Source organism: Thunnus albacares, chromosome 2 (assembly GCF_914725855.1).
Source record: "Thunnus albacares chromosome 2, fThuAlb1.1, whole genome shotgun sequence".
Classification (NCBI taxonomy): domain Eukaryota; kingdom Metazoa; phylum Chordata; class Actinopteri; order Scombriformes; family Scombridae; genus Thunnus; species Thunnus albacares.
The window spans coordinates 37,991,800-38,017,033 of NC_058107.1; the positions used below are offsets into that span (position 1 = coordinate 37,991,800).

Consider the following 25,234-nt stretch of genomic DNA (forward strand, 5'->3'; position numbering starts at 1 on the left):
ACTCCCTTTTTAGCGTCTTTTTTATTTCCAAATTTGACACTTTTTAATTGTTTTTATATGTCTTTTTACTTGTGTTGCTTTTATATTCTGTTTTAATGCCTTTTATGCTCTATGTAAAGCACTTTGAATTGCCTTGTTGTTGAAATGTCCTATACAAATAAACTTGCCTTGCCTATATATATAATAAAATGTACAAACCAGCTCTGATTGGACGATAGAAGAAAAAAAAGAAAAACCACTTGTGTTTCTGTAAGTTTTGCTGTTTCACATGTTATAAAACGTGTTTGTTTCAAGTATAAAATTCTTCCCAACAGCAGCTGTGTGTGTTTCATCCAGTGCAGATCTATAAATATCCAGCTGCATGACATCCACAGTGAACACAATGTAAAGACATTTACAACGTGTGTGCTCACCTTCTTTAAATACATGGACACATACATGTTGGTATGTTTAACCTTCATGTTGAAGCAGCTCTGGATGACACACAGAACCACTCCTGACTGTAAACCCTGTCCACCCCATTACCATACATGAGGGGGGCAAAATATCAGGAACACTTTTCAATATAATATAATATAAAGAAGAATTATCATCTTTCTGACAATGTCAACAAAAACTGAAAATTTATAAACTTCATAAAAGTAGAATTTATGGCAGAGCTGTTGTATTGGATTGCATTAGATTACACTGGTGTTCCTAGTAAAGTGCTCGTTGAGTGTATATATGAATTTATAAATTGCTATATTGATATATAATATATATCTACAGTTCATATATAACTATAGAAGATTTTCGGGATTTGCACGCTCCAAACTGAAAAGCTGATGATTTAATTTATTTGCACATTAGATGAAAATCTCTGATTTATATCTGATGTTCCTGCCGTCATGAAATCATTTATATAAAACATAAATCTGATGTTTCTTCATCCTATTGTATCTCAGTTTGTCTCCTGCTGCATGGTGATGAATACAGCAGTGGAAGAAGTACTCAGATACTTTACTTATGTAAAAGTACCAATACGACAATGTAAAAATACTCCATTACAAGTAAAAGTCCTGCATGAAAAATCCTACTACAGTAAAAGTACATAAGTATTATGAGCTTGATGTAGTTAAAGTATTGCAGTAAAAGTACATAAGTATTATGAGCTTGATGTAGTTAAAGTATTGCAGTAAAAGTACATAAGTATTATGAGCTTGATGTAGTTAAAGTATTGCAGTAAAAGTACATAAGTATTATGAGCTTGATGTAGTTAAAGTATTGCAGTAAAAGTACATAAGTATTATGAGCTTGATGTAGTTAAAGTATTGCAGTAAAAGTACATAAGTATTATGAGCTTGATGTAGTTAAAGTATTGCAGTAAAAGTACATAAGTATTATGAGCTTGATGTAGTTAAAGTATTGCAGTAAAAGTACATAAGTATTATGAGCTTGATGTAGTTAAAGTATTGCAGTAAAAGTAGTGGTTTGGTCCCTCTGACTGATATATTATTATATATGACATCATTAGATTATTAATAGTGAAGCATCAGTGTTAGAGCAGCATGTTACTGTTGTAGCTGCTGGAGGTGGAGCTAGTTTACACTACTTTATATACAGTTAGCTAGTTTAGTCCAGTGGTTCCCAACCTAGGGGTCGGGCCCCTCCAAAGGGTCAGCAGATAAATCTGAGGGGTGGTGAGATGATTAATGGGAGAGGAAAGAAGAAAAAACAAAGTTCTGATACACAAATCTGTTTTCAGTTTTTGGACTTTTTCTCTAATCTTTGATTTTTGCTGAAATATTGGATCATTTGAACATTTATTGAAATGAAAGCATGTGAGAAGTTTAGAGGGAAAAATCACTATTTGGTGGAGCTGTTAACAACTCATAGACATGTGAAATGTGACCCCGACTACACACTGCTTTTTGTAAGACGTCAAAAGACAAAAAGGTTGGAAACCACTGGTTTCATCTTTAACAATGTGTTGTATTTTAAAAGCTTGTTATATTATCCATTGTGTCAAATCTTCATCTGAAAAGTAACTAAAGCTGTCAAATAAATGTAGTGGAGTAGAAAGTACAATATTTCCCTCTGAAATGTAGAAAGTAGCATCATATGGAAATACTCAAGTAAAGTACAAGTACCTCAAAATTGTAAAGTACAGTACCAGTCCAACCTGTTAGATTTCATATTTCTCAGTGCTTGAAGGTTGTAGCAGCTCGTGATTCAGCTCTTTCCTCTCTGATTTCCAGGTCAAAGGTCAGCAGCACTCAGTCTGTTGCAGTTCAGTGGTTTCTACTCATGAGGGCGCTGCTGCACAAGCAAACAGACACAGTGACTGTTCACATGTAACTTCTCTAATGAGAGAAGGTTTTCACGTTTTCTAAAGTAAACATTTTCAACTATGAATTATGATGATATGATTTTATTATATATTAAAATATATAACAACAATTAATCTTAACTATAAATTATGTTTTCAGCCTTCAAGTTTTTTTGTCTTGTGTTTATTTCCTGTTTCACAGCAGTAGAGGAACAAAAATCCATTAAAATCTACAAAGAGTCATTTTCCTGGTTTTCACCTGTAAGTCATAGTGTAGTTGCATATAGCAAAAAAATATATTGTAGTCATACAGCATATATAGTACAAAATGGATATGTAAACAGAGTAACAGTAAGAGTCTTGCAACCATATGATTCATTTGCTAATTAGCACTCAACACAAATTACAGCTGAGGCTGATGGGAATGTCAGTAGTTTTTCAGGAATTTGGTCATAAACCAAAGTATTGGACAAAATAAAGAGTTGATCAGATGATAGCGCTACATTAATTATGTTTACATATAATTAAATAGTTTTCCCAAAACAAAAGCACTTTGGTTAATGTTAGTGAAAGGCTCTGGTTTTGGTTAAATATTAATAAACACATCATGTCTCATGCTTCTGGTCACTGCAGACCTTTGTCAGTATTAAGCTAAGATCATGATCTTTCTCAACCCTCGCCCTGCCTGGCTGCTCCTGATTGGACAGTTCATGTTTCTGACCAATTTAAAGAGTTCGGTTTCGCTCCTCGTCTTCTAGACTTGCATGTTCTCTGGGGACGTGCAGCTCCGTCACTGCCAGTGATCCAATACATTAAAAATACATATGAAGCAACTGACAATGATACAGTGTGATTTGACACAATTTAATTCAACACGATGTGATTCGACACGATGCAAAAGATGCTGTGCAATTCAATATGGCACAGAGAGTTTGATTTTATTTCTTTAGAATACAGAAATCATAAATTGACTAAAAAAGCGCCATTTTTACTTTACATATTTGTTTCTCATATTTGACCTCTTGAAAACACTTGGACCTTTCCACGTTTCTTTTGTACTGTAATGTTCTCTGTCTCCAGTTTACATGCATGCGCTCTGTGACCCAAACAATTACTATCAAAATACTTTAATAATCACCTTCGCTGACCTTTGGAACAATAATTGTAGGGCACGAGTTCCATCCGAAATGTTCTGGCAGTGCACCACAGCTGTAGCATGCTAGCGATCTTAAAGAAACAGTTCAGAGAGGATGAATCAATCTAAATATCAAATTATTGGTCACATTTCTAAATAATAAAGACACAGGGCCTCAACTAATAATTATATATACATACGGCGGCACTGTGTTTGTCCGCTATAATGGCGTCTACCAAAGAGTAACTTACACACATACAAGATAATACATCGGCGTTGTGGTTGTTCCACACAAACTGTTATAAATTGACTTTTATTCAGTTTTAAGCCACATTTTCATGATAAATTTAGGTGGTTTTTAACTATATCTTTTAGCTGGAAGAAGGATTTTAGTCATTGGACGTCTGGATCTTAAGTTATCAGAGAAATAAACTGGACAAACGTTAGCAGCAGCTCAGCTAACAGCCCGTACCGGACGTCCGGTGATCACCGTACATCGTCGGAGAAACGCTGATTTTTTAGGTAAAACAGCTTTAATTAGTATTTTAACGATTTTAATCTGCGTGTACGTTTGTTCTGGAGAGGAGGAGACCACTGTGGATAATTCAGCTCCCGGTAAAAACATCCCGAATGATGAACACTGGAGTAATCCTATCCCGGTGAAGCTGGTTATTTAACAACAAAGACAACAACTCCCATGATCCCTTGCTACTTCACACCGTCATCACACTCCGTCTCTTGTTATTGTTTTGATTGAGACCCCTAGCAGCTGAAATTACATATTGTGCATTTAAGCTGTACTGATATGGAGACTGTGGTCCAGTTATTTAATGAACAGTTCTCCTCTGTGTTGGACATAGAGGCTCATTATAAAGCTTGACAATTATCGTCTGTCAAATCCTCACCTTGGATTAATGAGTCAATCTGCAATTTTAGGGCGGAAATGTAGGAAGACAGAGTGCTTATGGAAAACCACCAAACTAGAGGTCCATCGGCTGCATCTGAAAGAGATTTTCTCTGTGAGACTGTAAACACTATCATCTCTCCAACCGCTCCACAAGTGCCTGTTTTCTCTGACACTGATTGCAATAATCTTCTTAAATGAAGAACAGCGGAAGAATTATGACCAAAAACTGGTATAAAAAATCCAGGTCCAAGCACTCAAGGTAGATTTGGAAAAATAAAAGGCCTTTATTTCAGTGAGCTAGAGTCATTAAAAACCACACCAATGCGTGTCGGCTTGCGCCTTCTTCAGGTTGTGGAGAATCTTCTCAAATGTTTTGTGGATATCAGATCAAATATTCCCCCATCATTAAACCAACATACCATTAGTGTGTCCTGTTGCACAATCCTAAGCCCATTTTCTTCTGTTTCTAGATTGTTGCATAAAATTAAACCTTCTTCTGGCCCCCTTGACATTCTTCCCTCATCCTTGTTTTTGAATGTTTTTAATTCAGTTGGCTCCACTATCGTAGCCATTATCAATCTCTCCCTTTCAACTGGCTTTGTCCCCAGCCAGTTTAAATATGCTATAGTTCAGCCTTTGCTGAAAAAAAACAAATTTAGACCCCACCCTTCCAATGAATTACAGGCTTATATCCAAGCTGCCTCTTATGTCCAAACTGCTGGAAAAAGTTGTTGCTGTTTAGAAACAAATAACCTGTATGACTCATTTCAATCAGGTTTTCATACACTGCATCCAACAGAAACGGCTCTTCTTAAAGTTAATCATGACATTATGATGGCTGCCGATGATGGGAAATGTTCATTATTGGTATATCATGGTCGATATCATGGTATTCTATTAAAAGAGGTTAAACCAGTTGGTGGGTATTTCCAGGTCTCATCTTGCTGATGGGAGTTTTTCGGTCTCTGTGGGTCAGTTCATGTCAGACACAGCGCCTCTGTCCTGCGGTGTCCTGCAGGGGTCTGTCCTGGGTCCTAGGTTGTTCTCTTTATATATGCGGCCTCTTGGACAGATTATTAGCCATTACAGCAGCATCTCTTATCATTTTTATGCCGATGATATTCAGTTGTATTGCTCTTTTAAACCTGATGAGAGTCACCAATTGTCCATTTTAACCCTTTCATACATGAATTATGATAACCTCAGTCAGGATTTTTTTCCTAAGTGTTTTTATTCCTCTTTAGGCATGAAAACAAATATGTCAACCTAATTTTTTTTTTAAACACGCATTTTTCAAGGAGTTTGTCCAACTTAGTGGACAGATGATTAATTGTCATTTTCTCTCAACATAAAATCAATACTTGGAAATTTTAACAGTTGTATTACTCCTTAGTTGTTACTTGATGTTACAAAATTTTATCTACCTGCAAAGGTCTATTACTATAGAACCATCGGCAAGATGTTCCTGAGCTGTTAGAGTCTTTCCGGCCGGCAGGCGGCCATCTTGGTTTTGAGAAATTTGTGTTGCACTTACAAAGGCTGGCCAATGGATGGCAGCGTATGGGATGACACACTAGAGTCCACTGTGTTGGCTGATGTGCAACTATACCATTAAAACCCCATGCATATATAAGAAAACGGCTTTTGAATAGCTGTCCACTGTAGTGACCACTATGCATGAAAGGCTTAAATGAATGTTTGGATGCCATCAAGATTTGAATGGCTGACAACTGCCTTCAGTTAAATGCAAACAAGACAGAAGCTCTTATAATTGCTCCTGAAAATTTTATTGCAAATATCAAGCATAATTTGGGATTGTTGAGTGTTTGTGTTCAGCATAACCTTCGAAATTTAGGTGTCACCTTTGACCAATCCCTGCCCTCTGATAATCATGTCAGCCAGCTTATGCGCTCATGCTTTTTCCAGTTGAAATGCAACTGCTTGGCTTTTAACTTGAAATAACAAGAGATCACATATCACAGCAATTTTATCCTCTCTGCACTGGCTCCTAGTTAAATTTACTTTACTTTTACTTATTTGACATGGACATCACAATAGCATTGGAACTGCAACATACAATTAATAATAAAATGTAAAGAAGAAAGAAAAAAGAGATAAGAATGAGAATACATACACAAGTACATACATATACAGGTGTGTCTATACAGGCATATTAGGTGTGATTTAACACCCCTTTTAAAAATAACATTTTGCAACCATTTTAAAATACTGGTGCTGAGCTATAGAGCCTTGCATGGTCAAACACTCCGGTATATTGCTGACCTCCTCCTCCCTTAGACGCCCAATCAGGCTCTTAGGTCTGGTGAACAAAAATTACTGGCTGTCCCTCAAACCTGCTATAAAACCTGAGGTGACGTGCTCTTCAAGCTGTTGCACCCAAGTTATGGAACGCTCATAACTTATCGGTGCGAAGCAGCTGAAAACGTTTTTACTCAGACAGGCTTTTGGTCTGAATAGTGGCTCCACTTTATTTATTGCTCTTTTTTTGGCTTTGTTCATGTGTCTCTGTGTCTCTTATGTGTCATTTGTTTGTTGTTGCTGTGATTTTAACCTGTCAGCCCTGCCCTGTTTGTTGTCAATGCTACTTTTTAATATCGCCTTTAATAGTGTATCTTTTTATTAATGTAAAGCACTTTGTCATTTTATATCTGTGAGAGGTGCTACACAAATAAACTTTCAAGCTAGCAAATGTATTTGCTTTTGCAATTCAGTCATACATGACTGTCATTTCTAGGAGAGCAAGAGAACAACATCACAGTCAAGGAACAAGAAGCAGTTTACAGTGAAATAGGCTCAAACTTGAGGTTTACCCTTAAAAACCCTTAAATATGAATTAAAATTATTGAATTATGAATTAAAAATTTTTGAATTGCTCATTTACTGTGAAAGATGTGTTTTGCATAAGTGTCAACTGAGAGCAAATCATGCTGTTTATGGAATTTAAATTTTACAACACATATGAAACCCAAAGTAGTGCGTAGTGGAAAAAGTTCAAATGTGGTTGTCCTGAAAAAGTACCTTTAGTTTATGTTTACATTTATATCTGTGTCACTGACACTGTTATTACTACAGTGTTTCTAATTATATAAAAAATGCATAAATGTATGATTGAGTGGAATCTGCTTTTTAGGTTTCCATACTCTTGCCATGAGACAGTTAGACTGAGACGGATTAAATGCAATGAGACAATGTCCACAGGTGATGGTGAGGACGAGGCCAGAGATTATAAAGGGTTGCAAAGTGTTTGAGTCTTAGAAAGGAACCGCTGACCTTTCTAATTGTGTCTCCCAGCAGAATTTCTTTATGGCGGGAGGCTTTCAGCATTATAACTTCTCCAACTCTGAATCAGATTGTTCAGTGTGATTAGTTTGAGAGTCACATCAGAGTCAACAGCAGCCGTGTGACTCTGGAATGTTGGAATTATAACAGACTGCTGTTTATATTAGTGTGTGTGTGTGTGTGTGTGTGTGTGTGTGTGTGCGTGCGTGTGTGTGTGTGTGTGTGTGTGTGTGTAACACCCTTGGACAGCATCATATCACGCCCTCAGAGGGTTGAAATGTCAAACATGCTATCACCCAACTGTCTGACTCAAACACACACACACATTTGTACTTCTATCCTTGTGAGGACCCTCATTGACATGATGCATTCCTCTTCCTCCAAACTGAACCTAAACTAACTAAAATACGTTTACTCAAGTGCAACTTTAAGGTATTTGTGCTTTACTTGAGTATTTACATTTTATGCTGCTTTATATTTCTACGTTTCAGAGGGAAATATTGTACTTTCTACATTTATTTCACAGCTTTTTCAGATTTAGATTTCTACATGTAATACAGATTATGTATTTTACAAGTGTAATTACTTAAGAGTTGTTTTCTGTTGATCAGTGTCAAACTAATTCAGTGTATTTTAAATACATATATGTTATTAAATGTAAATAATTTTTATCTGAAATGTAACTAGTATAGTAGTGCAGTGCAGTAAAAAGTGCAATATTTCCCTCTGAAATGTAGTGGAGTAGAAGTATAAAGTATCATAAATGTAAATACTCAAGTAAAGTGCAAGTACATAAGTTGTATTTAAGTGCTTGATTTAATGCCTAAACTCATTTCTAACCCTAAAACTAAGTTTTAACCCTCAAACTACCACTTTGTGAGGAGGCCAGGACGTCCTCACTTTCCTAAAACGTCCTCAGTCCCCAAAGGTCCAAACTTCACAGCGGTCCTCACAAAGATAGAAAAACAAGTACAAACACACACACATCACTCTCGTAAAATGTGTTCTGAAGTTCATGACATGATTGTAAAACCACATCACTTTCTGTTTCTAATCACAGCGTGCCTTCATGAACTACAAGATATATATGTCTACAACACACACACACACACACACACACACACACACACTGTCAGCACTCTGTCAGCTGTCACATCCGGGCTAATTAAAGATAAACAACATAAATGTTTTTGTTTTTTCCAAGACATCACATGTGTGTGTGTGTTGGAACATTTACTCAACACTGTCCAGGAAAACTGACCCGGGAAAATGATCTGTGTTTATGATGATGTCATACACACTTCACAACTCTCAGTATGTGTGTGTGTGTCCTCTTGGCATCTCCAGACTAAGACACTAAGATGACTGACATCTCATCACTGATGCACCAGGAGTCTTACGTTCAGGACAAGTCAAAAAGTCTGCTGTGAAATCTACATATATAATCCTAAACAGAAAACACACAAACAAATGAAGGAAATATTTTCACCAATTTGACTTTCAGAAAAGTGCTGCAAAAAGAGAAAACACACCAAACACAGAGAACTGTGATACAAGATGGCGCTCCATTCATTCCTATTAAAGTTGCTCACTGAGTGCAGATGTCTCTATGTTGCCATACTATAAAACATCGTTATTCAACAGGTAGAAATGTTGATATGCTACGTATTTCATGTGTTGAAACATATATATTTTATTTGTATATATATATATAAATGTGATATATGGTGATACTGTTAACAAGACATAGTGGAAAGGAAAAAAAAAGACAAATAAATGAACAAACAAATAAAAATAATGACAAACAACATCATATTACAATGAAAAAGACATTAAACGTAAAGAGCAACTAGGCAATACGGATTGATTACGGGAGAAAGAGAAAGTGAGTAATTATTATAATAATGATAATGATAATAATAAATATACAACAATATATAGTAATAATGATAATAGTCTCGTTTGTTAGTATTAGTGTGCATATGTCTAAAAGATTCTGACACTTTTAGCCATCAACGTTACCCAGATGTTCTCCACACTCGAGACTTCAGACACGTCTGAGACTTCCTTTGGCAAAGCCGGCAGACTTCTTGTTGGGAAGTAACCATTTAGATTTCCAAGATGTGATCGATTCATCCAAATAAATATTTGTAAATTTGTTTAGTTTTGAGAGATGTGAGGAGTCGCTAGCAGCCCGACTCCTGAGAAGATCAGCCAGTCAACACGTGCTCGTCCCAGTAACTTACCGCTGACTCTTATGTTTCTGTAGAATTATCATTTATGATGTAATTCCTTTTGGAAGATACATTTTGGTCTCACAGATAATAATAATAACAATAATAATAAACTTTATTTGTATAGTACCTTTCATACAAAATGCAGCTCAAAGTGCTTCACATTAAAAAGATAATAATAAAAAATAAAAAAATAGATAAATAAATAAATAATTGAGAAAATTAACAGGAAGAATAAAAGGAGGCAAACAAGAAAAATGAGAGATAAAGCATTACGGCTAAAAATCTTCAGTTAAAGACATAATTATTCATGAATAAGAATACAAATGCCTTAAAATGGATTAAAATATTTTAATAAATGATACGGTGTAAAAATTGAATATCTGTAGCAGCCGCTTTAGTTTGTCTGAAGATAAAGTGAAGCTTCGTGTTTTTACAGAACGACAGCGCTGCGTCTGTGGACTCTGGGCTCCTTATACAGATAAAAACACAGTTTCAGTAAAAATCTATAAATGTCAATGTATTAAAATTAACATCATAGATCGGATAACATAATTGACTGCATCTCACTGTTTAATAGGTCTGTTGGTGGAGCTTTGAGTCGGGATTGTTTGGTCACAGTGCAGACAGGTACAGGTGTGTTGCTGCTGTCGGTGTGGAGGAGGAGGAGGTCATTGTGACCTAATGTCAAACATGTCAGACCACCAAGCAAACAGGAGACATCTGGAAATATTTGGGGAAAGGGGCTGAGTACCACACGCACACACATAGTGCAGAGACGCCCATTCACATTTGGTCAAAGTCCAAGATAAGTGAAATTGAGTAATATCTTCTTCAGAATTTGAAGGTGCCGAGGAGTCTGGTAAACAGGAATTAGGCTGACAGAGGCATGTCACGTTCTGTTACGTTGGAATTCTCTCTGTCTACGTTGTGAAATAAAAGAGGTTTCCCCATCTGGCACCTGTGTCTGCACTTCTGGTCCGCTTCTTTCTTCTACGACATCAGCAACAACGCTGCTGTTCCAACTATAAATGATCGTTCTGCGTCTTCCTGTCCTTGTGAGTTTGGACTCCTGAACTCCCAAGTACACAAGTCCAAACTTGCCATACTCTGTATTGAGAAAAGGTCAAATGTTTACTATGTTCACATCTTAGTTTAGTGTGTAAACATGCTGACATTTGCCAATTAGCAGTTCATAAAAAGTACAGCTGAGGCTGATGGGAATGTGGTCATAAACCAAAGTATTCAACACAATTTGGCGCTAGATGAAATGTCAGAGGAGTTCGTCCTGAAGAGGAACATGGATGTGTGAATCCATCCGATAGCTGTAGAGATATTTCAATAAAGATCTAAAAGTTCGACCTCATGGTGGCGCTACAGGAAACATCAAAGGATCATCAAAGTCAGTTGGATTCATCCACTGGGGAACATGAATGTGCACACAAAAAATCATAGTAATCCATGTAATAGTTATTTATAGATATTTCAGTCCAGACCAAAGTGGTGGAGCGACAGTCATCGTTGCCATATAGAGCTGTGCTGCTCTCAGACAAAAACATCTCTCCATGGCAACAATAGCAGTCAGACTCCTCCACAGGGAGACTTTACAGAGAGTTTCTAAAGCTTAAAAATAGTAAAACAACTTAAAACCTTCATGAGTCAATTAGAACCGAGGCTTCAGTGAAGTCGAGTAATAAAAAACTGAATCTAAAAATAAGTTAATTCACACCTCTGAGCTCTCTGGCTGACGCCTCCCTCCATCCTGAGTCTCTTTCTGTCTTTCATTCTCTCTCTTCATCTCTCTCCCCCTCTCTCTCTCTGTTCATCCTCGTCTCTGCACTCCAGTTAAATCCAAACACAGAGTCCAGTCTGAGAGGGAGACACGGACGAGAGAGCAACACAATAAACAGAGAGAGAGAGAGGGAGAGAGAGAGAGGGAGGGAGGGGAAACATGCGCCGATTAAATGAGTGATTTACAGGATGCTTGACCAACCGCAGTTCACATGTAAAACACACACACATACAACCTCATCCACCCTTCAAGGCTGACGAACGCTCAGCTGAAGCTCTGAAAGAAGGTTTGTGTTTAATCTTTTTGATTTTAATCACTAACTCTCAAATAATTTAGTTATTAATCAATAATTAGCATGTTTACAGTGTTTAAGGTCAATTATTAGAATAACAGCCATTATAGTCCATTAAAGGCTGTTATGCAGTCTGCTGCTCTGATGTAGTTGCTGGTTTAGCAAATTTACACTCAAACACATAATTGAAATTATAACTTGCTGTGTGCCAGTTTAAAGTTCTGCAGCTGTGTGTGGATTTATTATAATGGGACAGATTTATAAATAAGATTTATATATGACATTGTAGTTAAATGTTATCTGATTTGCTGCTGAGTGTCATATTAACATTATTAATGTTTAATCACTTGTAAAATTGTGTGAACCTGTTTTGAAAGGTTAAAACTGTTATCACAACCATGACAGTAACACTAACAGAAGAAAGAATAGTAACATCAGTAGTGCTGTAATATCATGTGTATTAGTGGTAGAATCAGTATTATCCAGTGATGAAAAGTAAATAAATACATTTACTGTGATAAAGTAGAGTTTTAAGCAGTGGTGGAAAAGGCTACTTTATACTTTATACTACATTCAACTACATTACAGGGAAATATTGTACTTTCTACTCCACTACATTTATTTGACAGCTTTAGTTACTTTTCAGATGAAGATTTGACACAATGGATAATATAACAAGCTTTTAAAATACAACACATTGTTAAAGATGAAACCAGTGGTTTCCAACCTTTTTGGCTTTTGACGTCTTACAAAAAGCAGTGTGTAGTCGGGGTCACATTTCACATGTCTATGAGTTGTTAACAGCTCCACCAAATAGTGATTTTTCCCTCTAAACTTCTCACATGCTTTCATTTCAATAAATGTTCAAATGATCCAATATTTCAGCAAAAATCAAAGATTAGAGAAAAAGTCCAAAAACTTTGTTTTTTCTTCTTTCCTCTCCCATTAATCATCTCACCACCCCTCAGATTTATCTGCTGACCCTTTGGAGGGGCCCGACCCCTAGGTTGGGAACCACTGGACTAAACTAGCTAACTGTATATAAAGTAGTGTAAACTAGCTCCACCTCCAGCAGCTACAACAGTAACATGCTGCTCTAACACTGATGCTTCACTATTAATAATCTAATGATGTCATATATAATAATATATCAGTCAGAGGGACCAAACCACTACTTTTACTGCAATACTTTAACTACATCAAGCTCATAATACTTATGTACTTTTACTGCAATACTTTAACTACATCAAGCTCATAATACTTATGTACTTTTACTGCAATACTTTAACTACATCAAGCTCAGGATACTTATGTACTTTTACTGCAATACTTTAACTACATCAAGCTCATAATACTTATGTACTTTTACTGCAATACTTTAACTACATCAAGCTCATAATACTTATGTACTTTTACTGCAATACTTTAACTTCATGCAGGACTTTTACTTGTGATGGAGTATTTTTGCATTGCTGTATTGGTGCTTTTACTGCAGTAAAGGATGTGAATACTTCCTCTAACACTGGTTTCAAGGTACTTCTAGTTTACTTGAGATTTTCCATTTCATATTTCCCACTTTTAGACAATTCAACTTAAGGACACATTATAACTGTGTTTTACTATATTGTCATTCATTATCTGTTTATGCAGCAGCAAACACTTAGGGGTGTCCACATTAATAAACACTTAAATCTACTGACAACTACGTTATAGTGAGTTATAAACCATTTACTGACTATTAGTGATCAGTTAGGGGGCTTAAGGTGTTACTAACTTCAGTTAGAACTTGCAGTAAACTGCATTTTAAAGTACAATTTACCACTAGCTGAAGATCTTGCTGACTTCTAGGAACTGAAACAAAGCGTCTCAGCTTGATGTGAATTTAGTGTTTGAGAAGTATTAGCTGGTATTATCAGTTGTAGCAGACAGTATCGTTAGCAACAGTAGTTTTACACTGAGTGTTGTGTTGTTGCAGATGAACGTGGCTCTGATCCATGATAGACTCTACATTAAGTCGTTCTGGGAGAAGAGGATCGATGCTCATACTCAGACTGCTGATACCGAGGAGCAGAGGATGAACGGTAGCGCGCTCAAAAAGTTAGTAACATCACATCTGACTGCTCAGCACCACAAAGAAACACTCAGTTATACAGCAGCAAGTCAAACTCTCACCATGTTCACACTTATGGGAAATAAACAAGTCCACAGCCACGCTAGCAGCTCTGTGGCTGTACAAGTCGCTACCACAGCGAAAAGAGTACATTTTGTTTTAAGCCTGTTTTTTGCTCGCCAAAATTAACGTTAGCATTATTACAGTTAACTATAGACTGTAAATGCACCATGCTAACCAAGCTAGCAGCTTGCTAGTATTAGGGTCAGCTCCACCCTCTCATCCAAATATGATCACTTTTGCAAACGAGGCTTCAGAACTTGAGCCCACAAAACATCACGGTGGCTATAGCCATTGTTTTTTTTTACAGTCTATGGTTTTGCAGGTATTTGGTCATAAACCAAATTAAATATTTAACCAAATGATGGTGGTAGATGAAAAGTTATTACAATTCATCCTATGGAGAGCGTGAATTTGTGAACCAAATTTCACAGTAATCTAACCAATAGTTGTTGGGATACTTCAATAAACAACTAAAACCTCATGGTGGCACTACAGGAAAAGTCGGAGGATCATCAAAGTCAGTAGGATTCATCCTGAAGGGGACATGGATGCCTGAACAAACCTTGAAATATTTCAGTCTAGACTAAATTGATGGACCCACATTTCCATCCATTGAGACATGCTGCTAGCATGGTTAAAAACTAAACATACAGTTTTTAAGAGGACATGTTCTGCACATTTCCAGCTCTATATTCATATTCTGGGATTCTAGTGGAATATCTTTGCATGATTCTCAATTAAAAACTCCTTATTTATCTTCTACTGGTCCTTTATGCAGCCCCTCAGTTCAGCCTCTGTCTGAAACAGGCCGTTTTAGCTCCTGTCTCTTTAAGGCCCGCCTCCTGATGAGCCCACTCTGCTCTGATTGGTCAGCTTCAGGAAGCTTCCTCCGGCTCCAGAGGCTATGTAAACAAACTATAGTAGCAGGATTTCACTTCTTTTTCTCCTTCTTTACTCCAAATGTCAACTTCTCAAATCCATCCGTACATGTTGGAGCTGAATCACATCTGAAATATGAGAGTGGACGACGTGAACAACACATGGAAACACCTTAGCAACCACCTTAGCAACCAAGGCTACAGAATGGACAGCCATTTATGGGCATGTGCGACGAGTTGATGTCAGCTTGTCAGCAAGGTAGAAAAAAGTTGCAAACAAGGTGTTCAGACCAGATTGAAGCCCTGACTTTGACTTGCAGGCTGCATTTCTATACATCTTCACCACAAGTTTTGGAACTTAAACCACGTTTAGCATCCGACTTCAAGACAGGACATAAATACCAGAAAACCACAAGAAGCAGAATATATCCCCTTTAAGCTAGTAAGCCAAAGTATACATCTTAATTCACTTGAAAAAGCATTCAGAGAAAAAGAAAATCTTGCTCAGCACAAATAACAGAATGTACAATACTGAAGGTGGAAAACACGTCTGCAGATAACTGCTGTGGAGTTACAAGACCTCTTTCCAGGCTACATTAGCCGCTACTAGCATAAACAAAAATCTCCTACTGAACCGTCAGTGGTCTAGGTGCATTGTGGGTAATGTAGGCACCAGGTTTTAGAAGAAGAATAATGCCTGCAATAAAAAAGTTGATATCATGGGTCTGCTGCATTGATTTCAAGAGTATGAGTAAATTATTAATCGGTAAAGTCATCCCAGAGGCCTGAATCAGACTGTGTTCTCTGCAAACACACTTTATCCTGAACACACCAACTCATTGAGCACTTTGAATGCGGTGTCTGTGACCAAACTGACTATGAATGTGGTTTCAGTGAGGGTGGACATGTGCCCCCCTGGTAAATAGACACATCTAAAAACAGATCCTCTCATTACAAACAGCTTCGTCTCTCAGCAAGCTGGAGGACATACCAGGACAAACACACCCAGTCGACCCTCACAGACAGTCTGCTTGTTAAAGGTCTCAGTAATGATGATCACTAATGAGCTGAAACATCAGCTGGACTGAAACCTGAGCTCAACTCGTCCGTCACTGACAAGAAAAAGAGATCATCAACATAAAACAATCAAAAATATGACACTCTGGAACTATTAGAGGACAAACTAACACCAGAGTTTGACGCCTTTCTCTTTTGTTTAGCATGAAGGATGATCCAACAGTTTATCTTTGTGTGGGGAAATGAATAAAAACCATCCTGCTGTGAAGGTCAATCCACCATTTGAGTGAAGCTGCGACTTGTTTAATATTGACTCAATATTGTCAACATTAAAGATTTTTTTTATTATTTGCAAAATGCCTCATCCGACCACTTTTGTGCTACCTGATTAGCAAGTTTTGCAAGATAAGATATTGCTTTTAGGTTTTCTAATGTTATTTTTCAATGCTGTGAGTGCCACAAATTTAAAGTCCAACTAAAATCACATTTAAATCACATCCCTCTTTGGAATAACATCAACATGTTTTTAAATGTATTGGTAATAGTTTTGTTTTATTAGAATGAATGACTCGGTGTCTGTGTTTGATTGACAGCAGCTGGGGGACGTGTCGGTGTCTGTGTTTGATTGACAGCAGCTGGGGGACGTGTCTGTATCTGTGTTTGATTGACAGCAGCTGGGGGACGTGTCGGTGTCTGTGTTTGATTGACAGCAGCTGGGGGGCATGTCAGTGTCTGTGTTTGATTGACAGCAGCTGGGGGACGTGTCTGTGTCTGTGTTTGATTGACAGCAGCTGGGGGATGCGTCAGTGTCTGTGTTTGATTGACAGCAGCTGGGGGGCGTGTCAGTGTCTGTGTTTGATTGACAGTAGCTGGGGGGCATGTCGTGTCTGTGTTTGATTGATATCAGCTGGCAAGTGTTACATCATATGATGGAGACAATGTAAACAAACTCCTGTAGCCACAGATCATGGACACAGTGTGTCACTAAGAGAGATCTTGAAGACCAAACCAGCATCTAACGGGTCCCAAGTGACATTTGCAGGTACATGCTGTTTAATGTGCTGCAGCTGAGCGGCTAATTAGCTAACCAGCTGCTAACTGACATTAGCGGTGCACTTTTCCCCGGTGAATGTTTGTTTGGCGGCTCATTCGACAAGCTAAACTGCAGGCTAAGACAAGACGTGTTTATGTTTGTAAGTTAGATGAGAAGGAGACTTTAGCAGGAAGCTAATGTGGGTTGTTGTTCAGAGTCTGTGGCTCTTGTGTTGTGTAGCAGGATGCAATCAGGCTCAGTGTGACCGCCTGCTCTGCCTGTGTATGGATATGATGACTCCATCTAATGGTATTTCATCAAAATAATGTCATGATGCCATCATGAAATTAGAGAATTAAATATATAAATTTCACCTTTGGTTTCTGATTTTTCTAAAAGGAGAACACAGGAAGTGATGTACTGTAGAAGACAAAAAAGCCATTTAATATCAGCTGGATTTAAATTATTTCACTTCCATTGCATCAGCAGATGTCTTGGTACCACACAGATCTTAAAACCTCATCAAATAAATAATCTAGGAGGAGAATCCACACTGTAATCCGACACCACAGAGGCAGTTGTCTCCTGGTCAGCCAAACGTTTCTGCTGTGGTTCAGTTTGAATTTTGGAGAAAGTTTGGAAGCTGCTGCTGCATCTTTCATCACATTATAATGGGATTCTCAAGCATATAGCATATACGTATATCCTCCTATTGAACCTTCACCTCTAATAGCATTACACCAACTATTAGCCCTATCCCTCCTAACTCCAGTCATCTGCTCCTCTATCCCTCCTTAACCTCACACCACCTCCTCATCCTCCTCCTCTTCATAACACCTAATCCCCCCGCTATCCATTACCCTGTACCCCTAATCCCCCACCTATCAATACCATGTATCTCCTAATCCCCCGGCTATCTTTTACCATGTACCCCCCCAACTCCACAGCTATCTGCCCCCCGGTCGCCTCTAACCCCGGATCTAGTCCCCACTAATTGTGTCCGTTATGTGTGACCCGGCCAGAGGCTGGAAAAATGTGTCGCAGGGAGTCGAGGTGATAATGACAGAGCGATGAGTGATGGAGGCTGGCTGACACGCAGACAGATAGCTCAGATACAGAGGCTGAATTTAGAAGATGTTCTGTTTGAACTATTCAATAAGAACTTCTTCAGTCTACAGTCGGGAACTTGATCTATAATCTGTCACATTTATCTTGATAAAAACAACAGGTACAATTTATTTTCAATACATCAGTACATGAAACGTCTGGATTAACCACAGTGTGACCAGTTGATTGATGAGATGTCTGATTGGTTAAATGTTTCAAGTTGTTATAGATATTCTCAAGTTAATGCTTTTTATTTATTAAAAACCATGATGACAGTAAATTTATGTTGTTGGTAAGAGGTTCACAATCACCTAGCTTTACTGGAAACTGAAATTAAATTAAATTTATTTTATTTAAGATTAAAATGATGTCAATGTAAATTTTATATATTACTTAACTCCCTCAATTCTTTTTTTTCAATATTTCAGTAATCCAAAATCTCAGCAATACTGTGAAGTGAAAAAAAAAGAAAAGAAAAAAAAACAATACACTTTCAGGTTTCTTCTATTCTCAGTTTCTTAAATTAGTGGATCTGAAGACTTACAGTAGCTTTGATGTCTGCTGTGTGGACGTTGATTGACAGCTGTGATTGATGGTTGGCTCCAGGACTCACACTGAGTCGGACTCTTGCCTCAATATTTCACTAAGTTTGTTACTTGATTACAGTACCTGCCCTTTTAGCACAAATTAGCTAAAGTAGCTAATGTTAGCCCTAGTGTGCAGCGCTTGGTGTTCCCAGTAAGCTAACGTTAGCTTGGGTCTGAGGTAGCAGGACGTGTTTCCAGAGTGTGAAAGGCAACAACCCTGCACTCCTTATCTGGAAGGATCTGGCTCCAAACAGAAAAGATGGCGCTGACCAGAAGCTGCAACTCTGGGCTTCAAACTGGTTCCAGTGAAACCGCTGGGTGATGTCACACCTCATTGTATATGTACTGGCTGTGGTCAGAACATGAGGGAAGAGATCTTCCTTATTGAACTTTCATAAAAGCTTCATTAAGAGCAAATATGTGGAGCATAAAAACGCTGCTTCTTCATATTTAGTTTTGACTGTGGGGACAGAAAGCAGACCAGCCCCAGACCACCTGAGAACGTAGCAGAAGATCAGAAATGTATTTTAAACCATTCAGCTCTTTATAAACCAACAAAAGTATTTAAAGCTTTCTCAGGTGGTTTTGTATTTGTCTTAATGTGGCTGCGACTGACGCTGAGCCGCGAGGAAGGAGATGTTTTATTGTTCAGGTGTTTCACTGTGAGCAGAGGTCACTATGGAAACCACCTGGAAACACTGTTAGCTTTCAATCGAAGATGGCATTTTAAAAATCACAAATCTCATTGTAGACATCTGTCTGTCTGTCTGTCTGTTGAGGTCAGGAGGATTATCAGCAGGTGAAAGAACAAATGGAATAATCCAGAAAACTCAGTGGTGAAGAGACAGTGAGGACAGCTGACAGCGAGGGTTAGGTTACACACACACGCACGCACACACACACACGCACGCACACACACACACACACAGTCATGTTTCCATCACTTCAGAGGACGTTACATTGACTTACATTCATTTCCTAGAGACTCCTAACCTAACCCTAACCTTAACATAACCCTAAACTAACCTTAACTTTAAACCGAGTCTTCACCCGAAAATTAATGATTTATGTTAAATGGGACTTTTTGTCCCGCTTCGGCTTCGGCACAGCCCCCCCCCCCCCCCCCCCCCCCCCGGTGAGTCCCCACAACATGAGGAATACCTGGACCACACACACACACATACACACACACAAACAAACAAACACACACACATTTACTCACGTACAGTCTGTTTGTACTTTCTTTGTCCTCTTATCACATACATGTTTACTGGCATGAAAGATTCGAGAACAATTTTCCCCCACCTGTGTGTGTGTGTGTGTGTGTGTGTGTGTGTGTGTGTGTGTAGGTCATTCACTGTCCCTCTAGTTGTGGCATGAGCAACAGAGTTGAACTTGTTAAAGTAAATGTTCCTTATTTCCTCTCTCTCAGGCCCTTTTTCACACACGCAGTCTATCCCTGAAATGTTCAGGAACATTTCCTGCATGGGGTCAAGTGTGAACAGGAGCAGGACATCTGTAGCGCCAATTTCCCTTCTCAAGATCTCATTTCAGGGAAAATTGCCAGTGCAGCTGTGTTGTGAATGACAGCAGTAACAAGCATGTAAAGGGTTACGAACGTCTGGAGAAAGACGCTTTCAGGTGGAGCGAGCGAACCAATCACAAGCCTCGACGTGTGGGTGATGTACTGCGAGTTGGGTGGTGTTTTGTTTTAGCTCGTCTGTTTTCAACATGGTGGCTGCGTCTCCAACTTTATCACATGACAGCTAAACAGTACGTTAAAATGTGTTTCTGAAAACATTTGAGGCGGGAAACAGGCAACGCAGTAACAGAATGTTGATTCATATTGATCCAGACTGCCGAGTTATTATGGTGGTTGGCATCCATAAGCGTTACATTACCGCCGTCTGCTAGACCCCCCCCCATCTATTCAGGAAATGTTCCTGACTGTAGCTGCATGTGTGAATAGTGAAAAGCACTTGCGGTTCCTGAAAGGTTTTCCCAGTAATTTACCGGGAATTATGTGTGAAAGAGGCTTCAGACACACAGTTTCCGTCACTTCAGAGGACATCACATTGACTTAAAGGGTTCATATCCTGGTTTTTGTGTTTTTTTTGTTATTTGTATTGATGTTAAAAATGGTCAAAGTTACAAAACTTGAGGTCAACGTATGTAGAAATGCTGCCTGCAAGTCAAAAGTCAGGGCTTCAACCTGCTCTGAATACTTCGTCTGCAAAGTTACTCGTACTTCCTCCTTGTGACGACGTCTTGCTGAGGTCGTTCACGTCGTTCACACTCATATTTTAGATGTGATTCAGCTCCAACATGTACGGATGGATTTGAGAAGTTGACATTTGGAGTAAAGAAGGAGAAAAAGAAGTGAAATCCTGCTAATATAGTTTGTTTACGTAGCCTCCGGAGCCGGAGGAAGCTTCCTGAAAGCTGACCAATCAGAACAGAGTGGGCTCATCAGGAGGCGGGGCCTTAAAGAGACAGGAGCTAAAACAGCCTGTTTCAGACAGAGGCTGAACTGAGGGGCTGCATAAAGGACCAGTAGAAGATAAATAAGGAGTTTTTAACTGGAAATCGTGCAAATATACTCCAGTAGAGCCCCAGAATATAAATACAGAGCTGGAAATGTGCTGAATACATCCCATTTAAATGAAGTCTTCACTTTAACATTTAATGATTACCTTTATGGGGACTTGACAGATTAATGCTCCCCACAACATGTGTCATAAAAGTTATACACACACACAGCCAGAGTGATGTTGGTGTGTGTTTGATTGATGGTGAAATAAAGAAGCGCCGTGAAACGCTGATGTGATGGTGATAACACTCCAGCTGTCACCAAGATACCAGATCTGCCTGGACTCAAAGACACCATAACATCACACACTGAGGATGACTTTACTATATGCAAGTCTACTAAAATACTCGTGTGTGTGTGTGACTGACTTTTACAACCACAGACGGTTCTGCGTGAAGAGATAAAAGTGATTATTGAGTCACAGTCGAGTAAAAATTAAAGTGTCGGAAATCTGGACTGTTGGTCGACTTGCACGCGTTTCTTCCCGCCTGCTTCAACTTCCCCTTTAAAGTTTTCCGGCGCCGAACATCTCCTGACCTTCAACTACTGAAGGGATTTATGATTTACCATATTTGGGCACAGCTGCATATTTTAAATTTAGACATAAAACACTTTCACTGACAAATTTGAACTGATAATACTGATAATAATAAAGTTTGATCGACAACAATATTTGCTTTACTTTATTTTCTCTTTTAAGGTTTTTTTTTTTTTTTTGCTGCTTTATCTGTCTGTCGAGTCTTTCTCGCTGCTTTCTCTGCTCCCAGATTTACTTCTTATTCTTCACAGTCTGAACTAACTGGCGTCTCTGTCGGCGTCTCTGAGCTCTGAATGTTTCTCTGTCATCACTGCGTCAGCTGCAGGACTCAAGTTATAATGTTAAACAAACACAAAGCCACTTAGCGGCAGATAATGTTAGCATCAGCAGCTAGCAGCCTGAATGGATCTCATATTCTAACATATTAACATTTTGGCTTCATTGCTTTCACTTTAACTCAGTGGTTGTTTGTATCAGTGTCATTCATTATAATATAAATATAATAATCAGTTTGGAGGTTTTATTTCAGCTCCTTTAACCACAGTCACAGAGCAGTGAGGTCACATGGTAAAGAGGCAGAAGCTGATTGGTGCTTTGTAGACGGAACCTTTTAGAACCTTTTAAACCTGAATGAAATGTTAATAACATTGAAGTTTCATTTCAGTAACTCATTTGTGTGTGTGTGTGTGTGTGTGTGTGTGTGTGTTCAGGTTGAGGGGGGAGTGGCTCGTTCGTCTGGAGAATCGAACCAAACACCTGAAGAGCCTCGACGCCATTAAGAAGGTCAAACCGGAGAAGTCATCTGATCAGACATGAGTTTTAAAAAGAACTTTGGTGCTGCAGAGATTCATCTTCCTCCTCCGACTGTTTAGAGTAATAAACATTTTTGGCAAATAATGTTTTTAATCTGTTTGTTCTGTATTCAGTGATGGAAAGTAACTAAGTACATTTACTCAAGTATTGTACTTAAGTATTTTAAAGTACTTGTACTGTACTTGAGTATTTCCATGTGATGCTACTTTCTACATCTCAGAGGGAAATATTGTACTTTCTACTCCACTACATTTATTTGACAGCTTTAGTTACTTTTCAGATGAAGATTTGACACAATGGATAATATAACAAGCTTTTAAAATACAACACATTGTTAAAGATGAAACCAGTGGTTTCCAACCTTTTTGTCTTTTGACGTCTTACAAAAAGCAGTGTGTAGTCGGGGTCACATTTCACATGTCTATGAGTTGTTAACAGCTCCACCAAATAGTGATTTTTCCCTCTAAACTTCTCACATGCTTTCATTTCAATAAATGTTCAAATGATCCAATATTTCAGCAAAAATCAAAGATTAGAGAAAAAGTCCAAAAACTGAAAACAGATTTGTGTATCAGAACTTTGTTTTTTCTTCTTTCCTCTCCCATTAATCATCTCACGACCCCTCAGATTTATCTGCTGACCCTTTGGAGGGGCCCCGACCCCTAGGTTGGGAACCAGTGGACTAAACTAGCTAACTGTATATAAAGTAGTGTAAACTAGCTCCACCTCCAGCAGCTACAACAGTAACATGCTGCTCTAACACTGATGCTTCACTATTAATAATCTAATGATGTCATATATAATAATATATCAGTCAGAGGGACCAAACCACTACTTTTACTGCAATACTTTAACTACATCAAGCTCATAATACTTATGTACTTTTACTGCAATACTTTAACTACATCAAGCTCATAATACTTATGTACTTTTACTGCAATACTTTAACTACATCAAGCTCATAATACTTATGTACTTTTACTGCAATACTTTAACTACATCAAGCTCATAATACTTATGTACTTTTACTGCAATACTTTAACTACATCAAGCTCATAATACTTATGTACTTTTACTGCAATACTTTAACTACATCAAGCTCATAATACTTATGTACTTTTACTGCAATACTTTAACTACATCAAGCTCATAATACTTATGTACTTTTACTGTAGTAGGATTTTTCATGCAGGACTTTTACTTGTAATGGAGTATTTTTACATTGATGTATTGGTACTTTTACTTTCTTCATCTCTGTCTGTATTTAACTCTTTTGAGTAAATATTGCTGAAGTGAGGAATTTAATCTCTAGTTTGCAGGAGTTATGAAGTTGTGTTCACAAAACAAAGAAAAGAGTATAAATACAGTTTCTTGATATTCATGTTTTGGGGGGGGGGGGTGAACTTTGGACACAGCCAGGCTAGCAGTTTCCACCTGCCTCCAGTCTTTATGCTAAGCTAGGCTAACCGCATCCCAACTCCAGCACACAGACATGAGACTGAAATCCATCTGAACATCTGAACATGTTCTTCTCCTGAACCTCTCTGACTTTTCTCTGTGAGGTTTGTTCATGAAAACATTTTGATTTCAGGTCAGTTCATGACTCGTTCGACGGCTCTGAACTCCTGAAACTTAGTGAATGTCACAGATGCTCTTAAATAACTTCAACGTACCACTTAAGAACAAATCTGTTCATGTTAATGCTTCTTGCATTGAAGACCAATAAATCTACAAACCAAAATATCAAACTATTCCTTTAAGACGAAGAACTGCAGCAGCAAACTGAACAAAGTTGAAGCATGAAGACTCAGAATCAACATAAATATTAGTATTTTATTGCTCCCTTCACATTTACAGTGTGTTTCTGATTGGTTCCCTGCAGGATCAATACTGAGTCACATGTTCAAACTCAAACTGTGACACATTTGCATAGTTTTCACACAGGAAGCATTCAGTGACTATAAAAAAAACACAAACAAGCAACAAAACATTTGACATGTTTACATCCTCACTTCCAAACTCTTCAGTTTAACATGTATTCACACTGAGATACATTTATATTCAACCAAAACACAAGATGAAAGCTTCCTGCTGCATTTCTATGACTCGTTACTGTAGATACACTGTAGTACGTTCTATAGAGAACATCTGACTGTATTTACACTATATACACATTTATACACTATCAACCATTAAAGCTATAATATGTAATTATTCCACATTAAAATGTCTAAAAACAACTAGACCTGTGTTATATATGTTGTTGAGTTGTGTTCTTACATTCAAACCCAGAGAAATCTGTAATTTAATCAAAGTAACGGACCGTTTCATTTGGTCGCCTGTCGATGGCGTCATACCTCCTCTACCAAAGAGTAAACACGCACCAGATGCATACGGCGGCGCTGTGTTTGTCCGCTACAATGGCGTCTACCAAAGAGTAACTTACACACATACAAGATAATACATCGGCGTTGTGGTTGTTCCACACAAACTGTTATAAATGGACTTTTATTCAGTTTTAAGCCACATT

General features: G+C 38.1%; 2 protein-coding genes across 2 annotated transcripts in view; one reads left to right on the forward strand and one right to left on the reverse strand.

The window, feature by feature from the left end:
* LOC122968417 (putative leucine-rich repeat-containing protein DDB_G0290503) overlaps positions 1-25,234 on the reverse strand; it is a 635,740-nt gene that overhangs the window by 548,018 nt on the left and 62,488 nt on the right. The window lies entirely within an intron of this gene.
* LOC122969249 (protein FAM240B) lies at positions 11,851-22,788 on the forward strand. The gene is made up of 3 exons (XM_044334790.1): positions 11,851-11,962; positions 13,944-14,065; positions 22,602-22,788. Exons 2-3 carry the CDS (start codon positions 13,944-13,946, stop codon positions 22,705-22,707), a joined length of 228 nt encoding a protein of 75 aa, XP_044190725.1. The 5' UTR covers positions 11,851-11,962; the 3' UTR covers positions 22,708-22,788.